Here is a 24,268-nt window from a genome sequence, read left to right on the forward strand (position 1 = left end):
CATAGAATGGTTTGGGTTGGAAGGGACCTTTGAAGATCATTTGGTCCAACCCCCCTGCAATGAGTGCAGGGACATCAACTGATCAGGTTGCTCAGAACCCCTCCAGCCTGACATCGAGTGTTTCCAGAGGTGGGATGTCCACAGCCTTTCTGGTCAGCTTGTTCCAGTTGACCACACTCAATTCTTTCTTATATTTAGTCTAAATTGACTCTTTTCTAGTTAGAACCAATGCTCCTTGTCCTATTGCTACTGGTCCTGTTACAAAGTCTGTCCCCATCTTTCTTATAATCCCCTTGAAAGCTGCAGTGAGGCCTCCCCAGAGCCTCCTTTCCTCCAGGATGAAGAGCCCCAGCTCTCTCAGCCTGTCCCCAGAGGGGAGGGGCTCCATCCCCCTCATCAGAGTGATACTGTGCAGAAGCCAATGACTTGTGTGATACTCCATTGTAATCAAAGAAACTATCAATTATTTCAGCTTTTGGAAAGGCACATCCTCAGACAAATGTGCAATTTGTCACATCCACTTCATGAAGGTGCTTAAAATTATCTTTAATGTTAAATACATAAATTATATATTGGTATTTTAAAAAGGTAAGTAAATAGGCTTTGTCTGTCTGTTGTCGCTCGTGTCATCTCTCTGATCTGAATTGGTCTTTCCTTGGCATCCTGTGGGCGTGATGGCTTTTCTAGGAGCATCTTGCAAGATACTTCTTTGAAGACCAAGCTGTTGGTAGAATTTTACAGAAGTGGCTTATTGAACGTGCCAGATATTAATCAGCCTTGAGATACTTCTACATAAATACTGACTATGACATAGTAACTTTTTCAAGTATTGGAACATGCTGTGTTCCCAAGCTGTTTTATAGTAGCTGGTTGTGGCACTGCTTATGAGTGCTTAATCTAGTGTTGCATTATTAAGTATATTTAAAAATATGAAGGTATAAATTAGTGGAAAAGACTGTGCTTCATGTTGCTGAATAGATGGATGAAACTTTAAATGTAACATGACTAGTGTAGCTGGAAGGGTCAGGGTCAGTTCTTTACAGTATTCTGTTCTAGCTTCAGGGGAGCTCTTGGCTGTTGCTGGGTTGTTTTCCTAAATGCATTTCAGTGCCAGGCACTTGAGCTGACCTTCAGAAAGAGCAGGAGTGTGCTGCATTGTGATGGAGAGCTTGGAAATAAAGATTAGTAAGGCACCATGTGCTGGGTTTTTGACCTGCAGGCTGTCTGGGAAAGAGCAGAGTATGGACATGGACCACCCAGATATGAACTGGACGTCAAAGCACGGCTTTATTTGAGTATCCAAATGAGAGCAGACATAAAAAAAGATCAGTGTTCTGCTCCTTGGAGAGGCTGTTGAGGATCCAGGCCATGGTCAGAGTAAATCTGTATCCACATTGAGTGTTTTTCCACAGTCTCACTAAATGCTAACAAGAACTGCAGGAACCTCTGGTACAAATACCTACAAATCTTGGGCTGTGCCAAGTCTTGTCTTTGATTTATGCAGCAGTGATTAATATTACTGGTATGAGGTACAGCCTCAAATTATGGATATGCCAAGAGTCTTCAAGCTCTAAAGATCTGGTGGAAGAATTAAAATGTGTAGAGCTAATCAGCATGGAAAAGTGTTCTGTGTGTCCCTTGCTTGAGGAGAAGGATCAATGGACCAAATTTTATGGATGGATACTCTTTTTTTCCTGCTGCACTGAAAGTTGCTTTCACTTGGAAGAAGATGGAGACCTAGTCCAGTTTTCTCTTTGTTGTACAAGTTATGTTCATTAAGCTATTTTGAAATACTTTGGATCAAGTCCCCTTCTTGACATACAGATGTGATCCTACAGTAAAGCTATTTCTGGTCATGGAGAAAGAACAACAAATGGCAGGTATTTTGTGTGCTTTGTGTTTTGATGAGAGGAAAATGCAGGCACTTGAAGTTTAAGCCAAATGAAAACAAAGGCATTACAGATCTGATCTTGAACACTTGAGTGTTAGTTCATGTTTTAAGAAATCTGGGATTGGGTAGTGTTTTTTGAAATATCAACCTCTTTTTGTTACAGGTTACATCCTGAGTGTTGTGCTCCTCACTTTACCGAGACAACACCTGGTTCAGCTTTACCTGTACTTTCTGACTGCACTGCTGCTTTATGCTGGGCACCAAATTTCCAGGTAAGAGTAAATGGATTCGTTTTGTTAGTTTGGTTTTGGAATTAGAATATTAACTGTTATTTTGTTAGTATCTTCTATATAAATGGTTTTGTAGACACCTTTTTCTGTGTCAAACACCTAAATATATCTTGTTGTTCTCTATCTTGGAAAAGTTTATTACGTTAAATACGCAGTCAAGTCGTTCTTTTAAGTAATTGAAAATACACCACGAATTTTGAGCTACTTTTCTGTGGAGCGTAATGTCCACTAGTCTGAGGAGAGAAAGCACTTAACCACAAGACTAAATGTGGCCTCTGATGCAATAATCTGAGTTTCTCAATGGCTCAGCTAATACACTTTCACCACACTTTCACCACTGGAGTGTGACAGGATGTTACTTGTAGTTTCCTGGCACCTGGAGAGCAAATAGGGATTTTGAAGATGGTAAAAGCAAGTAATAGTGGAATTTATTCTTAAATTCGTCTTTGTGTGATATATTTTACAATGGAAACACAGACAGGAGTCTTGGATCTGAAATGCAGAGCGAGGGGCTGGAGAACTGAGTCAGACAAGACAAAGTCAACCATCTTTCTTTGGCCACAGCTGAGTCTGTTGAAGGGCAACGTAAACTCTCATATGACATGATGTTTAATTGGAACCAAAGCAAGTGCCATCACATTAAAGGTTTTATAGGGGAAGTTTTGAAAATAAGGTCTTGAGCCTCACTTACTTGGATGCCTGCTGGTGGGAAACATTTAAAAATGTGCTTTCAGTTGCTTTAAGGGAAGTGATAGTTTTGTTATTTCTGTATCAAAATTGTTATTTCAAAGCACCATTTGCTGGAATGTGTCTTGCTTGGTATGTTGCAGTTGCAGGGGACTATTAATGAAGGTTTTGTGGCAGGTTGACTTGTGGCTGTCAGAGTTGCAATTAATGATTTCCTAAAATGATGAGTGTCCAAGGGAGGAATTATGGCCTCTTACTGCCTCAGTAGGAAGGAAAGAGGGATTTTTATCATCCTCGGGGGAATTCTGAGTTATTATGGATGGAGTTTGTAGTGTTTTTTATAGGGTTGATGGCTTACTTATTAGAAAAAGCAACCTAAACATTATTTAAGAACTTGTGTTGAAATAAACATAAAGCTAGTAACAAATGCCCATCAGACAGAGGGCTTTGGTCCAGAGCATTTATAGCTAGAGATGTATATGCCACTCTGGATCTGTAAATGTTTTATAAGAAAGGGAGATTGTTGATACATGGAGGGACAGGTAGCACTGTGTTTACTTTTAATACCCTTTTGTTTGTGTTTCTGTGTAATAGGAATTTTCACTTCTGTTGCTTTTGTGAGGTTTGGGACTTCACAGGCTTCATTGTAACATGTTTGATAACTATTTCTTGGACTGTTCCGTGTGTTCTTTCTAAGCTTTCTCTATTTGATGCTTCTGGAGTGAGTTAATAAAGACTTTAATTAAATCGTGCATCAACTGGCACAAAAATATATTTAATTAAAAGATGTCTTAGATTCAAATAGTCCAGCAGTATTCCCGAGGTATTCTGCAAAGCAAATGTGGTTGCTGACACTTTGAGTGAGCTCTTACCCATTCCCCAGACATCAGGCTGATCTGGTTTGGAAGGCAGCACAGTGTAAGGGATCCTCAGCAGCAGCCTCTGTGTAATCAGAGAATCATATGTGGGGAATGGCAGTTGCAGTAGCTTTACAAAAGATTGTTTGAATCCCATTAGTTTTCATACTGAAGATGGTAGAGTGTAAAAGACAAATCTGTTGGTGGAGCCATTCCTTTTATTGCCAAAGCCATCCAGTTCCAACTGATGTTTCTATTTAGCAGCCTGATCATAACAAAACATACCATAGTCACATGTGCAAACTGTTCCTTCATGTTTTTGTTAGCAATTCTGCTTAGACCTGAAAAATTCCAGGGACTGTTCTTGCATGCACTATCAGTTGGGGTACTATGCAAGACCAATGAAGAGGGTCTCATATTAAGGCAGTTTGGTTAGTGCAAATTATAGAAAAAGACCAGAATCAGCTGGCACTTGTGACTCTGCAGTGTCCTGGAAATTCTGAGCTGTTGAAAGACTTCTCAGTGCTTTTTTTCTACCCCAGAAATAGCTTGCCATTCATCTGCAAGTCTGGGAATAAGATCATCTGAATTTTATAGCTAAGCTCCAACTTCAGACTTCCAGGTCTGTGTGACCTTGTCAAGTCACTTCATTTCTTAAATGTTTGTTTCCTTGCCTGCAGAACTGAGAATTATCTTAATGTGTAAAGACAGATTAGCTAATATTTGTGAATACTTGGAGCATCAAAGAAGATGTTACGTTTGTATGTAGTGTGTTAACCTGGCAATTTGGGTGGAAATAACATGCCATCTGTTTATGGAAGAAAGAGAAGTCAGCTTTGAAAAACTAAAATCCTTGTTAGAGAAGTTTCTTTGCTTTAGGTTTCCTGCAGCAGACTCCAGTTCTAGGAAAAATTAGTTTAATAATTCAGTGACACAGCAGTAGAAACAGCTTGAGCTGGGGCCTCCAGCCAGGGACCCAGAACACACAAATCCCTGGGCCATTGGACAGGTACAGTCTATACATACCTGATCTTCACACACTCTTCCTGTGCTTTGCACACACCTCTTGGCCCATTGATGGGTTTTGTTTTGGGATCTTCTTGTTCCCTGTTGGATTCTTTCTCTTTCTCCAGGTGGTGTTCGCTGCTTTTATCTGTCTGAGTTGCAGCTTCTGGTGCAGTCGTGGCTGCCTTATCTTCATTTCCCACTGGTGTCAGGGCCTCCCTTGGTGTAACTGAGGAGAAATTCAAGATAAGTTTGAATTTTCTAGGTGGGATTTGGCAGCTTGTGGCCTAAGACACCAGCAGCTTTAGTGAACTCACGCTCAGCAAAACTGCTCATCCAAAAGAATACAGTTAAAAGAATTCAGCCAACTAAATTAATGTACCACAGTCCTCCCATTGTTTTTATCAAGATTTCCTGCTAATATGTCAAAACGAGCTCATGAAGTCTTTCAAGGTCTTTAACTGTGACCCTTAATCTGGCATATGTTATTACAAGCAACAGGCACAATATAATCAGGGCAAACAAGGTCACTGCTGGGTGGATCATCTGATTATACATTCCTCTTGCTGTTGGTGACCACCCAGGGAGAGTTTCCCACCATCATTGTTCTCCCTCCTTCTTCCCTCTTTCCATGACTTGATGCATCTCTTGTGCATCGCAGTGAAGGGTGATTAGAGTTTTTTGTCCATTGTTTCAGACATGCTCTAACACTTAATGCAGGTCATTGTGTCCAGGAGCCTCCTTACCAATAGGATTCAGTCCAATTGGGGCAGGTAATAAATCTTCAGCTTAAGTATAATTGCACTGTAACCACTGACAGGAAATAATAGGAGCTGAATAATTAAAATTGCATCCTACAGTGTTCTTACTGTTAGAAATAATTGAGTGATTATTTGTCCCTGAAGTGCTGTTATTTACAAGTGTAAGACTGCAGAGTTCTCACACGAACACATCCTTTTCCAACGTATACGTTCAGTTTCAGGGGTTTCTGTGGAATGTATTTCAAGTGACAGATGTTTTGTTCGGTGTCAAAACAAATGTCTTGGGCTTTGATGGTTCTGCTTTCACAACACACACATCAACATTGACAGTCTGCCATTTGATACTGTTTTGTTGGGCCTGTACTCTGTGTTCTAATGGACAGAGTGCAGTTCCATCATCATTCAGTCAAAAGCAGGGATTGGGTGTGTGGTGCATATGGATGTGTTGCATATTGTTGAGACAAAAACTGTGGCCTAATTACTGGTGGAGAAAATTGTCTGGATACCACTACAGTTGGAATTCTCTCTCAAAATCAGTTTCATTTTCCCAATTTTTTTTTATTTCAGTGGGAAAGATATCCCCTTCCCCTTCTTACAGTTTTGGCTATCATAGTGTTCACAGTTGTGCTTGGGTGCAACTAAGAGTCAGTGCTGATTTGAGAAATTTATGGGATCAGGTCCTCCCTTACTGCTGGAGGTGTAGCTGAGCTTGTTGTGTTGGGCAGCGAGACAGTGGTTGGTATCAAAGTGATTCTTTTCACAGGTCACACTGACATACATTCTATTTACTTGAAATCTGGTATCCAACCACACACAACAGCTGAATTGGATGTTAAACAGCAGTTAGTAACACTGGGGCAATGAACTTTGGTCTCTCTGGTTATCTCTGTTAAAGCTGGATCATGAGCTGTATCTGATTCTCAACAAAAAATGAGAGCTCCTTCATGCAGTTTTACAGAGGTTTGGTCACTCAGCCCATAAAAATCTACACAAACTTCCTCCCCTTTATTCTTGCTGAGTTTATACCCTGCTGGGTCATGCATTGATTTTACACTTAGCCATGGAGCTGTGGCCATCTGGGTTAACAGCACCAAGAGTGGGGAGCTGTCCCACTTCATCCCTTCAGTGTATCGGCTCTTCCCAGTGCCATCATTCATTAGCTGGATGGTTACTCACCACCCGTTTGATGTGAGAATGGTGTATCCAATTCCCTTTCCCTAAATGCATTTGTCCAGGGCTTTTATCCTCTAAGTGATGTCGTAAATAAGTGAGTCTTAATTGATTGAAAGTTCCGTGTAGTGGCCAGATTTCCCGGGGCCCCTACCAGCTGTCCTAGTAATATATGGCCATTCCTCCTGGCACAGGATCATTCTGTGCTTTTTAGATAATTGAGCTGTACCATAAATCTTTCCCCAATTTTGCAATACTTCAGCCAAGGGCATCCCCTCTTCTACACTGAGTTGATTTCCCATTACCAGAAAGAAGAAAGAAAAAAAAAACCCAATAAGAAAAGACTTTCAGGGAGACCCTCTTGTTGAGTCATGAGATTCAGAAAGAACCCCTTCACTTTCTAAACTCCTTCTCAGAGAGGAGCGTGGGTGCAGCTGGATCCAGCCTTAGTCACAGACTTGGCCAACAGTTGGTGTCTCAAGGATTATATTTCCCACTGCTAAGAGTGACTTGAACACCCTTTACATGTGAAACTTGAACCCCCTTTCTGTGTGCACCTTCTGATCAAGCTGCTCACACATAAATGAGCTGCAGCAGTGGGGGCTCAAACCCACTGCAGTACTTTATCCCAATCTGCTTAGGGCATTTTAACACACCCTTCAATTCCTCCTGCTCCAAAGGTCCCAGGTGAACTCACCTGATGCCAGCAGTTGGATATTTGGAGATGAGAGGATGTCAAGGTGGTGGCTTAAGATCCCATCTGGGTTGGTCAAGAGTTAGAGAAGTTTCTTTCCCCCAGGTTTCCTGCAGCAGAGTCTCCAATTCCAGGAAAAATTAGTTTAATAATTCAGTGACACAGCAGTAGGAACAGCTTGAGCCGGGCGCCTCCAGCCAGGGACCCAGAACACACAAATTCCTGGGCGGTTGTGCAGGTACAGTCTATACATACCTGATCTTCACACACTCTTCCTGTGCTTTGCACACACCTCTTGGCCCATTGATGGGTTTTGTTTTGGGATCTTCTTGTTCCCTGTTGGATTCTTTCTCTTTCTCCAGGTGGTGTTCGCTGCTTTTATCTGTCTGAGTTGCAGCTTCTGGTGCAGTCGTGGCTGCCTTATCTTCATTTCCCACTGGTGTCAGGGCCTCCCTTGGTGTAACTGAGGAGAAATTCAAGATAAGTTTGAATTTTCTAGGTGGGATTTGGCAGCTTGTGGCCTAAGACACCAGCAGCTTTAGTGAACTCATGCTAAGCAAAACTGTTCATCCAAAAGAATACAGGTAAAAGAATTCAGCCAGCTGAATTAATGTACCACAGTCCTGCCATTCCTGACGAGGAAGGTGGATGCTGGTTTCATTTTATATGTAGTTGAACAAAAGTCTTGCTTAAAAGGATCACATTTCTTTTAGCCATTTCCTGCAAAAAAGCTTGGGGAAATTATGCAGTTATGTGGATTAGAGGTGATGCAATTAAATGCACTGTTAATGCTAAAACTTGGAGTCCACATCATGTTTTACAGTTTTCTTGTGATTGTATTCAAGTGTTGAACCTCACAGAACTGAAAATGGGAAGAAGGTTGAGAGGAAGAGACTGAAGTGTTTCTTATGGATAAACTTAAAATACACAATTTTAAGGTTGTCTATAGACATTGGAAACCTGTGAGAATGTGTTTGTTGACAGTGGAGATTAATCAACTGAATTAAATGTCAGCGATTTAATAGAGTCAATTAAGTCAGATAACCACTGTGCCTTATGCCAGTCAATTACAAAGCATATTTTTAGTACCAGAAGACCTTTCTGCACTTTCAGTAACAAAAAGATGATCATGTGTGAAGCACTGTTGTATCTGTTTACCCTTTTAGAGCACGGTTAGTCATGGCTGGCAGTCAGTGCCTGTGGGGTGGCCAGCACTTGGATTGAATGAGGCTGGGAATGCATTTACAGGATGAGCAGCAGGCAGTCTGATGGAAGTGTTATTCTTAAATCCCAATTTTCTAAAGTAATAATGTCGTTTCAGTCATTTGATTAACTGGTAAATAATGATTTTAGCATTCTTATTTTCTTACATTCCTGCAGTAAAGTGAACAATCCTCAAATGTAAAAGCTGCAGATTAATACTGCTTTAATTGATCAAAATTGAGTGCAGGCACTTGTTTTTTTCATCATCTTGTATGGCACTGCAGCTGTTCGAGGCATCTTCTGGTTGGTGTCTGTGCCAAAAGATACTTGTGTTTGTCCTGGTAATAAGAGAATCATTGCTTTGACTTTCCTCATTCAGACATCATCTACAAATACTGTTTAAAAAATTTAGGAGATCTTAAAACATTGCTTCTCCGAGCTGGTGGGCCTCAAACTCAATTGTGATTGAGAGGTACTTAGAGAATTCAGCCGAGTGCAGAGCTCTGTGCAGATAAATGAACCAGCCAGCAACAAGAAATGTAGCTCGAAGGAATTTGGGTCTTCTCCAGATGCTTTCTGGTGTTGAAGAAGCAACTTTAGATGCAGCTTTGTGTTTCTTAGCCAAGTTGTATAAGGTCTGTGATCCTGGATGATTTTGTAACCTGTTTCCTATCAGATATAGAAGAAACTTGATGCCTTCACTGCTTTCCTTCCAGCAGTTTAGAAATAGCCAGTGTTTTCACCCTAAATTTGAGAATGGAGCCTGATATTGCTAATACAAAAAGCCATCTTCAGTATGTTGCAAATGCTCTTGTTTTTTTCTTTCTTTGTAAATCTGATGGATTTTTCTGTTTGTGTTTCTTATGCTTTTTGGAAGTGCTTTCTGCTGGATCATATGATATAAATAAATAACAGTAATTAAAAAAAAATCTTTGTCTCAAAGATTCCATCGTTACAGATATTGGAGGGTGGAAAAAAAGCACTTGTGCTTAGCTATATCATCATAACAAGGGGAAAATTTCTGTCTAGAATAGTTGTGTTAGGTGCCTTTTCAGTCCTCATATGTTTTTAATTGTAGGTTGCAGTCAAAAGAACCCATTTCAACACACCTCACATATACTCTGACACTTGAAAAGCTGCTGTGAGTAGGCAGCGTTTTCAGCTATGAAGAACAGGCTTTGAAGTGTTTGTTTTAGTACTTTGAGATTTATGTCTTGAATTCCAGAGATTTTTTGCAAGTGACAGTGTGAATACCTTAGCTTGGGTTAGCAAGCTAGTACGAGGAGAAAGGTGTGTTTCCACATTTCTGTGGAGAAGGGAATGCTTTCAGTACCACTGAGTTACAGCTATTTCTGCACTGACATCAAAAAGGCAGTTCTTGTATTGGCTGTGGTTTCCGGTCCTGTTTGCTGCGTTTTGTCTGTGTCTGTTCCCAGCAAGTGTGGCTTGCTTTACTGAGATAAATAAACATGTAATGAATGACTTGCCCCTCGAGCAGACAGACTCCCCTGGCTCCACACAGGGTCAGATCAAGTGTGTCTGTCTGGCATTCCCGGGATGTGATGCAGGTAGACATGAATGTCTGGACAGGATCAGCCAGATAAGAGCACAGGCTTAATTGTGCTGCTGATGGCAGAGGTGGTGGTGCCCCAACAGGGATGGAACCTCAGTGGTCGTGCAGTGGAGCAGGAGGGTTCTCAGGGCAAGACAGAAAACCAGGCTGGAGGTCTGGATGCGAAAGGTCAGGAGTATTGCCCGCTGTCCCATGGCAGGGGATTAAGGAGCCACTGGAGAATTCCTGCTGTGCTGTTGCGGGGATCATCTGGAAGTGCAGAATGCTTGCTCTGAGTGTGGGTTTCACATCTGAGTTCTGTTGCTGTTACCCTTGAAGGCAGAGCCGGTGGGTCATCACCAATGGCAGCAAAATGCCCAATCCCCTCAGATTCTTGGCTTTTACTTGTAGCCAGAGCCCACCCTCCCAGCCCACCTTTTCTTGAGGGAAATTACACTTGCCCTTTCAGTTTTTCAGACTAACTAGGTCTGTAAAGAGTGTTTTGTCAGTTTGAGAGTATCCAGTGGGTCCCCCGAGTTGCCCAGGATAGAACTACACTTGTAAATCTTGTTTCATACAAGGATTACATGGCACCTCTGTTCCTGACTGTAGTCCATGACTGTCACTTTTCCTTCATATACGTAGTTTTTATTGCAATGCAAAGAACTTGCTAGCTGCAAAATACCATGAGCATTAAATTAGAAGACCTCTCTGTCAAGCCCTCAAATATTTTTTTCACACATTGCTGGTAGAAAAAGCAATTATTGTTAGGAAGAAAAACACTTAATAAGGATACTTAAAAATGGAAGGGTGCTTAAGAGGCTTTGTCAATAAGCAGTTTGAGGCCATGCTCTGAAGAACAGCTTGGATGTCCCAAAGGATTTTTACAGCTCTGCCAGTGAGTCTAATTACAGATAATTCTGCTCTCGCTTAAGTCATGCTTCAGTTAGATCCTTCCATCAGTGAAGCTGCTGTAACAGTAATGTTAATATTGCTTTTTGTAATTGAGTTAATTGGCTGTGACATACACTGAAGTTACATATGTATGGAATGGATAAATTGCTTTTTGTCTGATCAGTTGGATCATAATAGTTTGTGGATTTATTTTTTTAGGGATTATGTGAGAAGCGAATTGGAATCAGGATATGAGGGACCAATGTACTTGGAGCCTCTCTCTATGAACCGTTTCATGACTGCTTTAGTAGGTAAGTGCTTTCAATATTTGAGATGCAGCAGAGCTCTGCCTAATTCTTTTCATTGAAACCTGTGCCTGTTTTACCTCTTGGTTTCAAATCTCTTTTATTACTTTTAGTAGTTACGATTCTTACTAATATGCAAGAGGCATGGGAGGATAGCTGTGTGCTGCCTGGCCTTTTCTGTGGGTCACTGATATACCAATATTCTCATACTTGCAGCTCTGAAATATTTTCCAGGTCTGTTTGTCGTGCTCTGCCTCTGCTGTTGTCGGACTCCCAAGTCTGATTCAGGACAACTGGCTTGTCTCTAATATTATTTATGTGGAAAGTACTGTAGAAATTTCAACAGTAACCTGCCTTTGTCAGTTTGTGTTGTACATGTATTAATTCTTTATTGGCTTTATAGATGAACATGATCATTCTCTTACAAAACATAATGGAATATATTTGTGTGTGTGTGCAGGGGACTGCAGGCTACTGTTTTTTTTACAGAGTTTCTGGGATATTTCTAATTAAAGAGTTAAGGAATTACAAGTCAAAACTACATTTAAATTGTGTGTGAATAATGGCAGAGATGACTTCCCTACCTAAAAATCCCAAATAAATCCTGAAGAATTAGACTTCCTAGACTGTTTTCTTACCCTTTGAACTTTGACTGGAGGAGAATAAATTCAACATTAAGGTTGTTACACGAAACCATGTTCTCCTGAGAGGATATTGGAATACACACACTGTGTGTGTTTTAAAATTAAGCCTGAGACAAACTTGGAAGAAAAATCTTCCTTAATTCCTTTCAGTAAGATCAGTGGTTTTCATCAGATTATTGATAGATTTAGTCAGCCATGTACTTTGGCAAAACTCAGCTGCTTTCTGTTTACTTGCAGCTGCTCCTGGCAGCTAGAAATGGGTTTACTGCTCAACAGCGTGTTAGGTCTGTCAGAACACACACTGCATCCTTACCTTCATCCTTGCCTGCATCCTTATTTGAAGTGTGGCATTTGTCTTTGCTTTTAATATTTTTAGTAGAAATCACATTGGTAATTTTCAAAGAAATATTATTTAGATATAGTTTCTTCTTTCTTGTGAGTTTCTAGATCTATTTTGCTGTCTCATCAAACAACACCAAAGTACAGCTAAAGCTTTTACCATGTTTCTATGAGAAAGTGTTTGTAATTAGTCCTTTGAATCACTCTCGGGTGCAGTGCAGGGTCCTGTGGTAGGGCAGAATCCCTCAGAGCTTCACAGCACTGCAGGCAGGCCTGGGCAGGAAGAGGTCAGGAAACATGTCATCAGTAACACTGAGAAATTAAACCGAGAGTCAAACCCACTGTATTTCATCCATGTTTTAATATAGATTAAAAATAAGTGGGAAAAGGGTAATACTGGTTTAATGCAATATAGTTTTGGGTTGTTATTGTATGTATGGCCAGACTTCACAAACGAAGGTTTGGGAAGGGCTCTCCCCACATGGGTGAGCCCTTTGAGCCTGCACAGTGGATGTTTTAGATGAGGCACAGCGTGCACAGAACTGGCCCCACAGTTTAAGTCCTAAGGGTCCATTTGCCACGGCCGAGCGACAGTGGCACAGTGATGACAGTGAAGTCCTCGGGACTGTCACAGCACCCGGGACTAACAGGGGCTGACCCTGCCTGGATCTGACAGGATCGGATGGCAGGGAGGCTTTAACTGCCAGGGGGACGGTCCCACTGAGACTCAAACTCACAACTTGGGATTCGGAGTCCAGAGTGCTCTCTGTTACACCACAGGACACACATACACCACAACGTTTTGAGTTGTAGGGGGTGTACACTAACGTGTCCCCTTATTGTAATTATGTTTCAGAAGCAGGTGCACTTTGACTGTACTAGCAAGTGTGTGTACGTTGACACATTTAATATTCCCATTCTTAATTCCCCCTGTTCTTTTAAAGCCAACTTGAAAGTGCAGTTTTGGTCTTGATGGCAAGAGGTTGTCTTTGGGAAAGACCTGTGAAAGTGTGCTATGAGGCTTGTCAGTGCTTTGTATAACTCTGAAATATTTTCTCAAGTTTGTTCCTTACAATGTATGTGTTGAGTGAAGTCTGAGGAATTCATGGCACTGAGCAGTGTCATCTTCACAGCACGGTGTATGTACAAGTGCTTTGCTCCATCTTTTCCTCACACGTTCTGCCAGAGTGTTGTGCTGCAGCTCTGTTGACAAAGGCACTGAGCAGGTGTGTAAGGGAATTATGGTGCTGCTGGTACAGCTCTGGTTAGTAAAAGTTCTGATCAGAATTGAGGGGATGATGTACAGTGTGCTGCTTGGTTCATAAAGTTAATCTCTATTAATGCTTTAATTCTTTAGTACTTTTTGAATGGGCTCTCACAGTCATTTCTTCCTCTGCATCTAATGCATCCTGATGACTGTTGACAAGGGATAATAATACATTCCTAAATGCTGGATGGAAGAAATAAGTTCTTTTGGAGTGGCCCCTTGGATGTGTGTGCAAGTTTGGGACCACATCAGCTGTGAATGTTACAAAGCTGCTGCATGGTTTTGAAAGTGATGCTGCCATGAAGACTTTTCTCAGTGCTCAATAATGGGATTATATATTAACTTCAAGATGCCCTGTTTTTGAGCAACAGTCACTGATGTCGCCAGTGAGTTTAACATCAGCTTTCTAAAACTGGGAACGAAATAAAGACATTTCTCTACTCCAAGCAGCTTGTACAGTGGCTGTGCCACATCAGCTTTTTTGATGCACATTTTCCATTACCTTATGAGCTGGGAGGCTCTGGCTGCTTGTCAGTGACGTTTGATGTATTTGTGGAGGTTTGGGGAAGAGAAGAGAATGGACAGGAAGTTCACACAAGGGATTTCTTTGTTATTGCCTCATTCCCTAGCAGAGGAACGTTTGGTGTCCTGCAGGACGATTCCAGCTTTTGGGTTCCTTAGCTGTGTTTGGCAGTTTTCAGTCCACAGCATTTCAAATCACTTGGATTTCATAGTCTTAGCAGATAAGCCAGAGTGTTAAAATCTGATTTGGTGTGAGGTACAAACAAATTTCTCTGTCTGATCCTGCAGTGTGAAGTTGGTGACTGACACTGCGCAGCCCCACCTGGAGATAAAGTGTGATTTACTCCACGTAGAGATTGGCTGTCCTAAATGAAGGTCCTGCTGCCCCAGTTTAAAATGGGAAGTATCGTCACTCAAAGCTCCATTGGAGACATTCACTCCCTTCCTAAAAGGGAAGAATTAGCAAGAATTGGGAGAATTGAGGGAGAATTGGCAAGGTGTCCCTTCAGGATGGAGTTTGGGACCTCCAGGGAAAGTACTCTGTGTGTTCCCTTTGATGGTGTGTACAGCTCTCCTCCCATGACAAGGAACTTTTGATCGGTGTTTAAATCATAAGAGTGGGAGGGTCAGAGTTGAGCAGGGATGACCAGCATTCCTGGCACGTGGCTGTTTGAGGAGAGCAGGTTTAGCTGTTTACTGAGATGAGATGAACTCAGAGCTTCAAAGCTGTGATTGGAGACCTCCAGAGTCATCACAAAGAGCACTGGATTTTTTAATGTGATACTGTCGCAGTGTTTTATTTCAGATGACGACACTCTTGAGTAAATCCTGAAGAACATATTGGATGCTGTATTTGTGTCCCTTTGTGTGTGAAGAAGCTGGGTTGCCTTAGTTACTGTGAGTCGCAGAAATCCTCGCGAGCTGCCTGGCAGGCTCCTGAATATTACAGCACAGCAGTGAGCTAGTGGTGTCTTAAATAGGGTTGTAGCAACGTGTGTGTGGGCAGAGAACAACAAAGCAGAGGGAGAATGCTCCAGAGCTGGAGTCTGAATGTTAAAAAAGATGAGTAGAGTAACTTTCTCTGAGGCTTATAAGACCCAGTAGGCTGATAAGTGTCTTGCTGAGAGCAACGGTGCTTGTTCTGAAAAGACATCTGCTAATTCAGAAATACATCTAGCAAATTGACAGTAGGAATTAAACTTGAAAGAGGGCAGTGTGAAGGAGGGAGAACTTTGTATGCTTAAGCAGTAGAGATTAGAGGTGTCTTTCAGCACAGTTGTAGTTGTTGCGAAAGTAGAAGTCCTTCAATAGGTAGGGAAGCTTGGCAGAGTGAAAACAAAACCCTGGCACTGCTGTTTCTCCTCTCAGAGTTTTCCTCCCCAGTCCCTCCAGAAGGGCTTACAAGGTGAGTTTATGTGAACACATGGAGTCCATGCTGACCTGGAGATGTTACTGGCCTTGACTTGGTTCCTCTGTTTTGCCAAGCCTAGCTCCTGGTTTCAGGAGGAGTTGTGAAATGCACATATTAGTGGAGGTAGTTCCAAAACAGGGCATAAACACTTTGGTTAATACCACACTATTGTGACTTATGGATATAAGCTGACATAGACAGTGAACAAGGGACTGTTTTCAAATAATATGCTGTAAACGTTTTTCTTACTGCAAAATGATTAGTGAGAATTGTCCTTCTCCAGGCAATGTGCATTTCACCCCATTCTGCTTCCTCTGGGATCATGGATACAACTCCAGGGACACTAATAGGAGCAGTTATAATGGAGTGGTCTACCCTGGAAATACCATCCTCCAAATCTCTGAGCGTGTAGGGGAGATGTGCTTGTGTCCCCACCAATTATTAAAGAGGATTTAGTTGTTAATTACCTGTCAGTTGGAAGCTTCAGTGATAATTCTGAGCAACTGCCTTGGGGCGTCATGAAATTATTGAAGTCTCAGCTGCTGACCTGGCTGTTCTCCTGTTGCTGTTCTTGGCCAGTGATTCCTCTTGACAGTATAAATATTGTTGTTCTAAAAACCATTCAGGACCTGTGAGGTTTTTTTTGTGTGTGTGTGTGGATTGGGATGAAATAGTAGCTGGGATTTGGGAAAATTGCTGTGTATGGTGTTTCTGCTGAGATGGGGATCGTAAAGAAAAAGAGGGATGACTTTTGGATTGTCCTGTGTATGATTTATTCCTAGGACTTCACATTAATCTGGTTGTGCATATGTTTTGGGTTTGCAGCTCACTAATCTGTGAAGTGCAGCATGCCCTGTGCACAGTTGGAAAAGGGTACCTTAGTGACCCAGCAAAAGACATGGAGGAGCCTGGTTTCATAACAGAGATGTCCTAGTTAGAACCATAATAATATGCTGGATGTTGATAACTGTGTTCTGGAAAGATAACGTATTAAAATACGCTTTTTCCTGAAGGGGATAATCAGCTTGATTCTGAAATGCTGTGTCGCGTTTCCAGGGCAGCTGGTGGTGTGCACGCTCTGCTCCTGCGTCATGAAAACCAAGCAGATCTGGCTGTTCTCTGCCCACATGCTCCCTCTCCTGGCGCGGCTCTGCCTCGTCCCGCTGGAGACCATCGTCATCATCAACAAATTCGCCATGATTTTCACTGGTTTGGAAGTTCTCTACTTTCTGGCATCAAATCTTCTGGTGCCCTATAACTTGGCAAAATCTGCATACAGAGAGCTTGTCCAGGTAGAACGGTGAATGTAAAAATTTATTTTCCTTTTCCTGAGCTGGTTTTGCAGGAAGAAATTAAAAAGTATTTTAGCTGTCTTCTGTGTGTGTGTGATAACTCTTGCTTTTTTAGCAAACCCGATGTGTTCCTGTCCATGGCATCTTCTTTCTTTAAATTTATGATAGCTTTGTATGGGTGAGCAGTTAAGATATTAGCCTGAGTTGTGCTGCTGGCCAGCTGAGCATGTCCACTTTGCTTGGACATTGATTATTCCTTCACAAATCCAGACTAAAAGACATGATTGTGCCAGAACGGAATTTATTTACAGCCTTATTAGATGAGCAAGGAAAACGCTGTGGATTCATTGTCATAGCTGTTGATTTCAAGAAATGCCTTCTGTATGAGAACTGTTTGTAATTACAGAAGTGTTAAATAGGGAGTAACACTGAAACTGATTTTGACTCTTAGTAATCACTGACTTAGTGATTTGTAACTCACACAGTGATTTGAAAGGTCTGTGGTATTTTCTTTAGAACAGCAGCGTTGCTGAGACCTTGAACAGAAGTTGGCAGGAGAGAAGACTGATCTGACATGTGTCCATTTTGTTAATGCTTTGACATCTGGTATATGCTTAGTTGAAAATTTACTTTCTCGGTGCTCCAGAAACGTCACACGCCATTTTTTTATATAAAATACATATGTATATCCATCCTTCTATACATTTCAACATAAAAAGGTTGATGCTTACTTGACTTTCGACTGACCCACTGTTTCAGCTCTCACCCCTGGCTGGATTTTTTTTCAAATGAAGACATTGGTTTTTTTTTCCTTCTGGTCTTCAGTCCAGAAGTAGTCTGCAAACTAACTTGTTAAGCTCTTTCAAAGCCTTCTTTAAAGCTCTTGTTTGCTGTCATATCTGTCATATGCAAACAAAAACTTGGCAGCAGAAGGTGTGTGGTGTGCCAAGGTCTCAGCCTGTCATGTTGATCATTGATGTCAGGTTTTGTATGTAGTTAGTCTTTGGAGCAGGATTATCCTTCTGTGTTTGCACTGCACCGTAGCATAGTCTGACCTTACCCATGGAATCGTAGACTTGCATAAGTTGTAAAAGAACTCTGAGATCATCAAGCCCGACTGCTGACCCAGCACTGCCAAGGCCACCACTAAAACGTGTTCCTAAGAGCCACATCTGCACATCTTTTAAATCCCTCCAGGGATGGTGACTTCACCAGTGCCCTAGGCAGCCTGTCCCACTTCTTTACAACCCTTTCACGGAAGAAATTTTTTCTAATATCCAGTCAAAACCTCCCCTGGCTTGTAGATTCGATGATAAAAATTAATTCAGGAGCTCACTGGCAAAGCTTCAATATCCTTTTCTCCAGGGAGAATAGGAAAATCATGCTTAGAGGGGTAACTTTTGGGGTAGCAGTTGCTTGTCTCTGTACAGCTCAAAGCCTTGCAACAGGTTGGAACCAGCACTTCCATTTTCCAGGTGCATGAATGGATGCACAGTTTGGCTTCCTGAAGTCAAATTCAGATCGGATGTGGTTTTCAGACTTGTATCTATTTTTTGTTAGACATTTAAAACACTTCAGCATCTTGCCAGTGTTTTAATTGCAAATACATTCCAGGTTCAGAGGGGAAATAGTTGTTTCTTGCTGATTTGTTTTGGTTAGTTTGTTTCTCAGAACTGTGTTCTAAATATTGCTGTTGCCCAGCTCTCCTCCTTATCTCTGGGATCACTTGTCTCCCCCTGCTCCATACCAGTATTTCAAATCTTTCTCTGCCAGGCCGTATTAGAGTGTCATCAGGAAGAAGTATTCCTTGCACTTGGCCTTTGGACACAGATCATACTTTTTCTCCTGACTTTTTGTGTGCAGGCCATGAAGATATTTTTCACTGGGAATACAGAAAAAATGGCAGGAACTTTATAACATGTCACTGGGTTTATCAAAGTGTTGGATGCTGCTTTTCTAAGTGCATGAAATAGAGTTGAAATGATAGTTGTCTATGAGTAGCTTTTGACAATATAGTAAAACAGGATTTTTGTTTTTCAAGAGCTTGCTGCTCTTTGGTGTTGCTGAACCAGAGCAGAAAATACATCAGCTCATTGTGTATTCATGTAACTATGTGCAGCTCCACTAAAAATCAAGCTTAGTATGCATATTCCAGAGGAGGGTATTGCCATTCTATCTGGAATGTTTTCCTAATTGTATTTCCATCACTTTGAGCAGTTTTTAGTTTTCAGTGGGTCCTTCATCCTGGTGTTTGTGAGTTTACTGCTATTTTAGGCTGGATTTGATTGCAGTTTTGACATCAGTGTCAAAGCTTAGTGAATATTGGGATGTTAAACACTGAGACAGCCCTTACAAGTGGACCAAGGCAGCTTTTTGTGCTTGTTAGATTGTGCCTAATGGTATAATTTAAAAGCAGGCCCAGACCCTTGGCTGCCTGTGTGCAGCAGCAGGTGCCAGAAATGCCTCACAGTTATGAATCTACATTATAAGCATAGCATGACCCTTTTCCACTGTGGTGGAGCCCTTTGCCAGGAGCTGCACAGGATTGCTCACATTGGTCTCAGGCCAGAGGAGTCTCCAGAGGGCAGGTGCACTTCCCTCACAAGTCTGTGGGCAAAGCTAAGCACGGGAGCTTGGCACCCTGTCCTGCCAGCAGCTTATTGCTTGCAGCAGGCCCCACTAATGCAATATCCCTCATGCTTGTCATGAAAGACCAAACAGGCAGCTTTTTTAGCATCTGCTAAAATTTCATTGCCATTATGGCTTGTATGTCATTGTGGGAAGCAGGTGATGAGGAATTAGTTGTTGTGATTGATTTCCTTTTGTCATAAGTCCAGCTATATGATGCTCCAGCTTCTTGGAAATGACTGCATTGTAACTTAGTCTTTTCAATACAAAAGAAGTAATTTGAGCTTCAGAGTCTTCTGAAATAAGTCTTAAGCATGAATTTCGAAACACTTTTCGGATTAGGTACACATTCCTTTTGAGGCACTTAAGCATAAAATGTCTGAGGTATTAAGTTTTTCCTTAAATACAGGTCAGCAAAGTAGATTTGCTTTGCTATTGTGACTGTATTGTTGTCTATCCTTTTGTCATCAAATCCCAGGTGCTGTGACCCAATAACAAATTGCCTTCTTGTGTCTTGCCCAGGTGGTGGAGGTGTACGGGCTCCTGGCGCTGGGAATGTCCCTGTGGAACCAGCTGGTCGTCCCAGTGCTTTTCATGGTATTTTGGCTTGTTTTATTTGCGCTTCAGATCTATTCCTATTTCAGTACACGGGACCAGCCTGCCTCAAGAGAAAGGCTCCTCTTCCTCTTCTTGACCAGGTAACTGACTAGTCTGCAAATAGTTACTTTTCTGTTTTGACTCTCTTCTGAAATGAGTGTTGGTGCTCTTTGAGAGGTGAGATATGTGTGTTGGCTTTATTGCACTTAGATACCGAACCGATATTAGTCCTTATTGCCATGACCATGTACATAAGCCCTGTTAAGTTTGTCCTGCAAAGGCATGGATCCCAAACAGAACAGAGAGAGTACTAGAATTGTGGAAAAATACCCAAAGAAAGTGAAATATTCCTTTGAAGAGGGAATAGCTGTAATTAGAGCATTGATGCAGAAGATGTTTTCAATATATAAATTGGTTTTAAGTCTGAGATATTTCAGCTGAAGTTGAGTCCCACTGATACTTTATTTATGATCATGTTACTGTCTGAGCCTTGGTCTTGTTTCACCATTTTGGTGTGGGAGACACATTCTTGAGTTCATCCAAGCAGCCAAAGCACCCAACTCCCAAAGTAACAAAGTTTGCTATTTAACAGTGTTGTGTATCTGTCATTTTCCTTGTTAATCTTAAAACTTTTTACACAGGTCTGTAACTGCTGTTTTTGAGAAGCCATGGTTTGGAACAATTTATAAACTTGTTCTTGACACATAAAAATAATAGAGATCCCCAGGTTTCTCTTTGAGCTCTTAAGCTCTTCTGGTACCCTTACATAGTAGATAGAATTTAAGAGGAGGCTTAAAAGTATCCTGACAAACTAAATCACAGACAGAAAACCAGGATTCTTGATTTCTGATAATTTATATTGAAGCAAAACTTAGAGTTCCTCAAATATTCTAGAGAAATAACTGCTTTAACTACTGTGTTCTCACTACCTTGATCTGCAGGAAGATTTAAAAGTTTTTTCAGCTCACCTTGACTTGGTAAAAAAGCAAAATTTGAAGGCTTACCAGAAATACTGTAAATAGTGTATGTAAACACATCAACATTATCTGCTGTGAATTGTTTTCAAAGGAGATTTTGGTTTAAGTAGTCACAAAAAGAGACAAAGTAAATGCCTCTTGGATGGACTGTTTGTTTTTGAAGCATAAGCTTCCTCAAAACTCTTTGTCAGAGCACTGGACTACTTCACTCATCAGTTGGTTAATTAGCAGGACATGTTTTTGGCCACTGTTCCTTCTCTCACAAGACTGCTGTCCTGAGGAGCAAATGAAGTTTTTTTGTAAATGAATGAGGTGTCAATGTATTACCTTGGATGATGTATGTGAGAATTTGCAGATGTGTAACCCCTGTCTGACAGCTGAGTCCTTACCTGGCATTGGCAGTGCCGTGTTTGACAGCTGAGTCCTTACCTGGCATTGGCAGTGCCGTGTTTTGGAAGCCAAAGCACGTTCTGACGTTTCCGATACTGCCGTGCCCAGAGCAGCAGGAGAGCAGCCCGAGGGGAGCTGAAGTGATGCAGCTGTTCTCAGTATGGTTAAGTGTAGTCTGAGGTGTCAGTCTCTGGGACTCCAGTACTGTAGTAACAGGGAGAAAAAAGCCTCCTGAGGGAGAGGGTCCTTCACTGTTTTATTCTGCCACTTCTGGCTAAGCCACTAAAATCCAGACAGGTGTTGCCTCCCTGAACCTGATGTGAATCCTGCCACACAGCCCTCAGTCTCCCAACAGGATTTGTTTGTTTGATACTTGTTTGCATTATTGTGCGTATGAAGGGGAGCGTGCCTGAGCGAATCCATCTGCTTTAAGTGTGTGTTAGTGGTGCTGGCTGGAATTCCAGTGAGTCAGCTGTAGCTGTGGGATTGCCTGTGGTTCTGAAGCCCAGTGACAACAGGACAGTGCCACCACGTGGCACAGTGCTGAGGAGACCACAGGGATGTCACAGCACAGCCCTGGCTCCGGTGGGGAGCCGGGACGAACTTCACTCTTGGAAAGAAGTAATAGAATACATTTCATCTTACTCTTCTTTAGAGGATTTAATGGTGGTGTAGAGCTTTTAATATTTTCATTAAACCGATCCAGTTTTGCTTTAAAACCAACTTGCACAGTTATCAGGACACAGGGAGAGCTCATCACATTGCTTTTAATTGATAAACCTTTCCTTTCTGTTTCTTTTCCCCTCTCTCTTCCCAGTATTGCCGAATGCTGTAGCACTCCATACTCACTGCTGGGATTGGTCTTCACAGTCTCTTTTGTTGCTTTGGGAGTTCTGACTCTCTGCAAGTTTTACTTGCAGGGTTATCGAGCATTCATGAATGATCCTGCTATGAACAGGTAAATGCCTCATTGTGCCTCGATTTGAGAAAGAAACAGACAAAAAAGGGATTTATGTAGAAATATATGGGTGGCATTGCAGTTTTTTAACTTTTGAACTCTTGAGTATCCTTGACAGGCTTTTTGTTTGCCAGTCTTTGTGTGCATTGGAAGGATTTGAGGTGAAAGTACTTGTTACAGACTTCTTGGGAGATGATTCATTTCTGTAACAAATTCAGGGCTGTTAGTTGGGATTTACAATTGCACAGTTTGATTGTCTTAATGCTTTCATTTTCATGAGTCACTGACAAATTTTCACATACTTGTATAATATAAACACTTAATATTTTCATTTCCTCATCTCCCCTCTAGTTATGTATGAAACATTACTAATCTGTGAGGTTTAAAACACAGCATTGTCTGGATTGCTTGTAAATTACTAGGGGAAATAGCCAAAATACAGAAACTGCCTTTTCTCATGCTTGGCCAGACTTGTCTGATACGAAATTGGGATCCAAGATCTGACAGTACCTTTCTCAGTTACTCCAGCCATAAACTCTATAGAAAGTTCAGATCATATGCAGAGAACAGTTTTACATTTTGGATTCCAAGATGGGGAAGCAAAACTGGTATAAATTTGGGCTGTCTACATAAAAACATCTTTTGGTGAAGTGTGTATTTCTGAGTGATGTGTTTTACTGTGTCAAATAGTGGTGCTAAATGGTGATTCTCAGAGGTACTGAAGTCAGTCTGAGGTTCCAAACCCAAAAGAAGTGGACAGCTGTATTTGTTTTAGGTACAAGGGAAATAAACTGAAAAATGGCAAAATTGCTGATTTGCTTAAACTGGGCACCTGGTGGGGTGTTAAATCAAAGGCCAAAGGACAGACAAGAGAGTGGTGATGGGGAAATAGAACAGGTGGAGAGGGAGGGAGGGAGTCTCGGAAAGAGGCTGAGTGGTGCCCAGGCATAGACATGACAGGGCTGTGCAGGCAACACTGAGGCTGGTGGGTTCTTCCTCTTATGATACAACCTGGATCCTTAAACTGCTTCATGCTGGGTGGTGTCTGAGCTGAATGCAGCCCAGACGTTGCTTGTCAAGAGCAGGGCTCTGAAACCTGCTGTTTCCTAATCCCAACTCTTCAGCATTTCTGAAAATGTTCCTCTCTTGTTAAAGCCATAGCAGGGACATCACTGAAACCTAAAACCAGTGACGTATGAAAAGTTGTGACAGAAAAAGCTTATTTCTTGGTATTTCTAGATGTACATTTGAAACAGCATTGACACACAGATGTGATTGATTCTTCTTTTGACTGTATTGATCTGCAGGGGAATGACTGAAGGAGTCACACTCCTGATCCTGGCTGTGCAGACAGGTCTGATTGAGCTCCAAGTTGTGCATCGGGCGTTCCTGCTCAGTATTATTCTTTTCATTGTGGTGGCATCCATACTTCAGTCCATGCTGGAAATTGCTGATCCCATTGTCTTGGCATTGGGAGCCTCAAGGGACAAGTAAGAGACTGATTTCCTAAACTGAAAGTTACCCAATGCTCTTTTAGGAGGTGATAAACTAGTAATTGATGGTCTAGTTTGGATTTTTAGTAGCTTGTAAATTTACTGTTTTTTTCTGTATGCAGATTTATTTTCTAGTCTAATTTCTCTAGTTTTTCCCTCTCTGTCCTACTCCCTGAAGGGCACACACTAATACTTGTCCCATACTCTGTGCTGACAAACAGGGCTGACTTGGGTCAGTTGCTCTGGCTCAGGACTGTGTCCATCCAGCCTGTGCAAGCCCACGGTGCTCTGCAGTGCTGGCTGCCCATTCCCTGGGTGAAACTGCACACTGGTTACTCTCCTTAGCAAGAGTGCACTGTGGTCTCAATTAAGCAAATCCAGGACTGTGTTTTCCCCCCACAGTCCATTGTGTTTAGTTGCAGAATGGGTTTTTTTAACCTC

At 41.7% G+C, this 24,268-nt stretch overlaps 1 protein-coding gene across 1 annotated transcript in view; it reads left to right on the forward strand.

The window, feature by feature from the left end:
• RNF145 (ring finger protein 145) overlaps positions 1-24,268 on the forward strand; it is a 48,775-nt gene that overhangs the window by 18,775 nt on the left and 5,732 nt on the right. Inside the window, exons 3-8 of the mRNA XM_071570004.1 lie at positions 2,055-2,163; positions 11,224-11,315; positions 16,549-16,784; positions 19,935-20,110; positions 22,194-22,334; positions 23,642-23,824. Of these exons, the coding sequence (XP_071426105.1) occupies positions 2,055-2,163; positions 11,224-11,315; positions 16,549-16,784; positions 19,935-20,110; positions 22,194-22,334; positions 23,642-23,824 (937 nt within the window). The remainder of the gene's footprint in view (positions 1-2,054; positions 2,164-11,223; positions 11,316-16,548; positions 16,785-19,934; positions 20,111-22,193; positions 22,335-23,641; positions 23,825-24,268) is intronic.

The sequence above is a fragment of the Pithys albifrons genome, chromosome 15 (assembly GCF_047495875.1).
Source record: "Pithys albifrons albifrons isolate INPA30051 chromosome 15, PitAlb_v1, whole genome shotgun sequence".
NCBI classification, from domain to species: domain Eukaryota; kingdom Metazoa; phylum Chordata; class Aves; order Passeriformes; family Thamnophilidae; genus Pithys; species Pithys albifrons.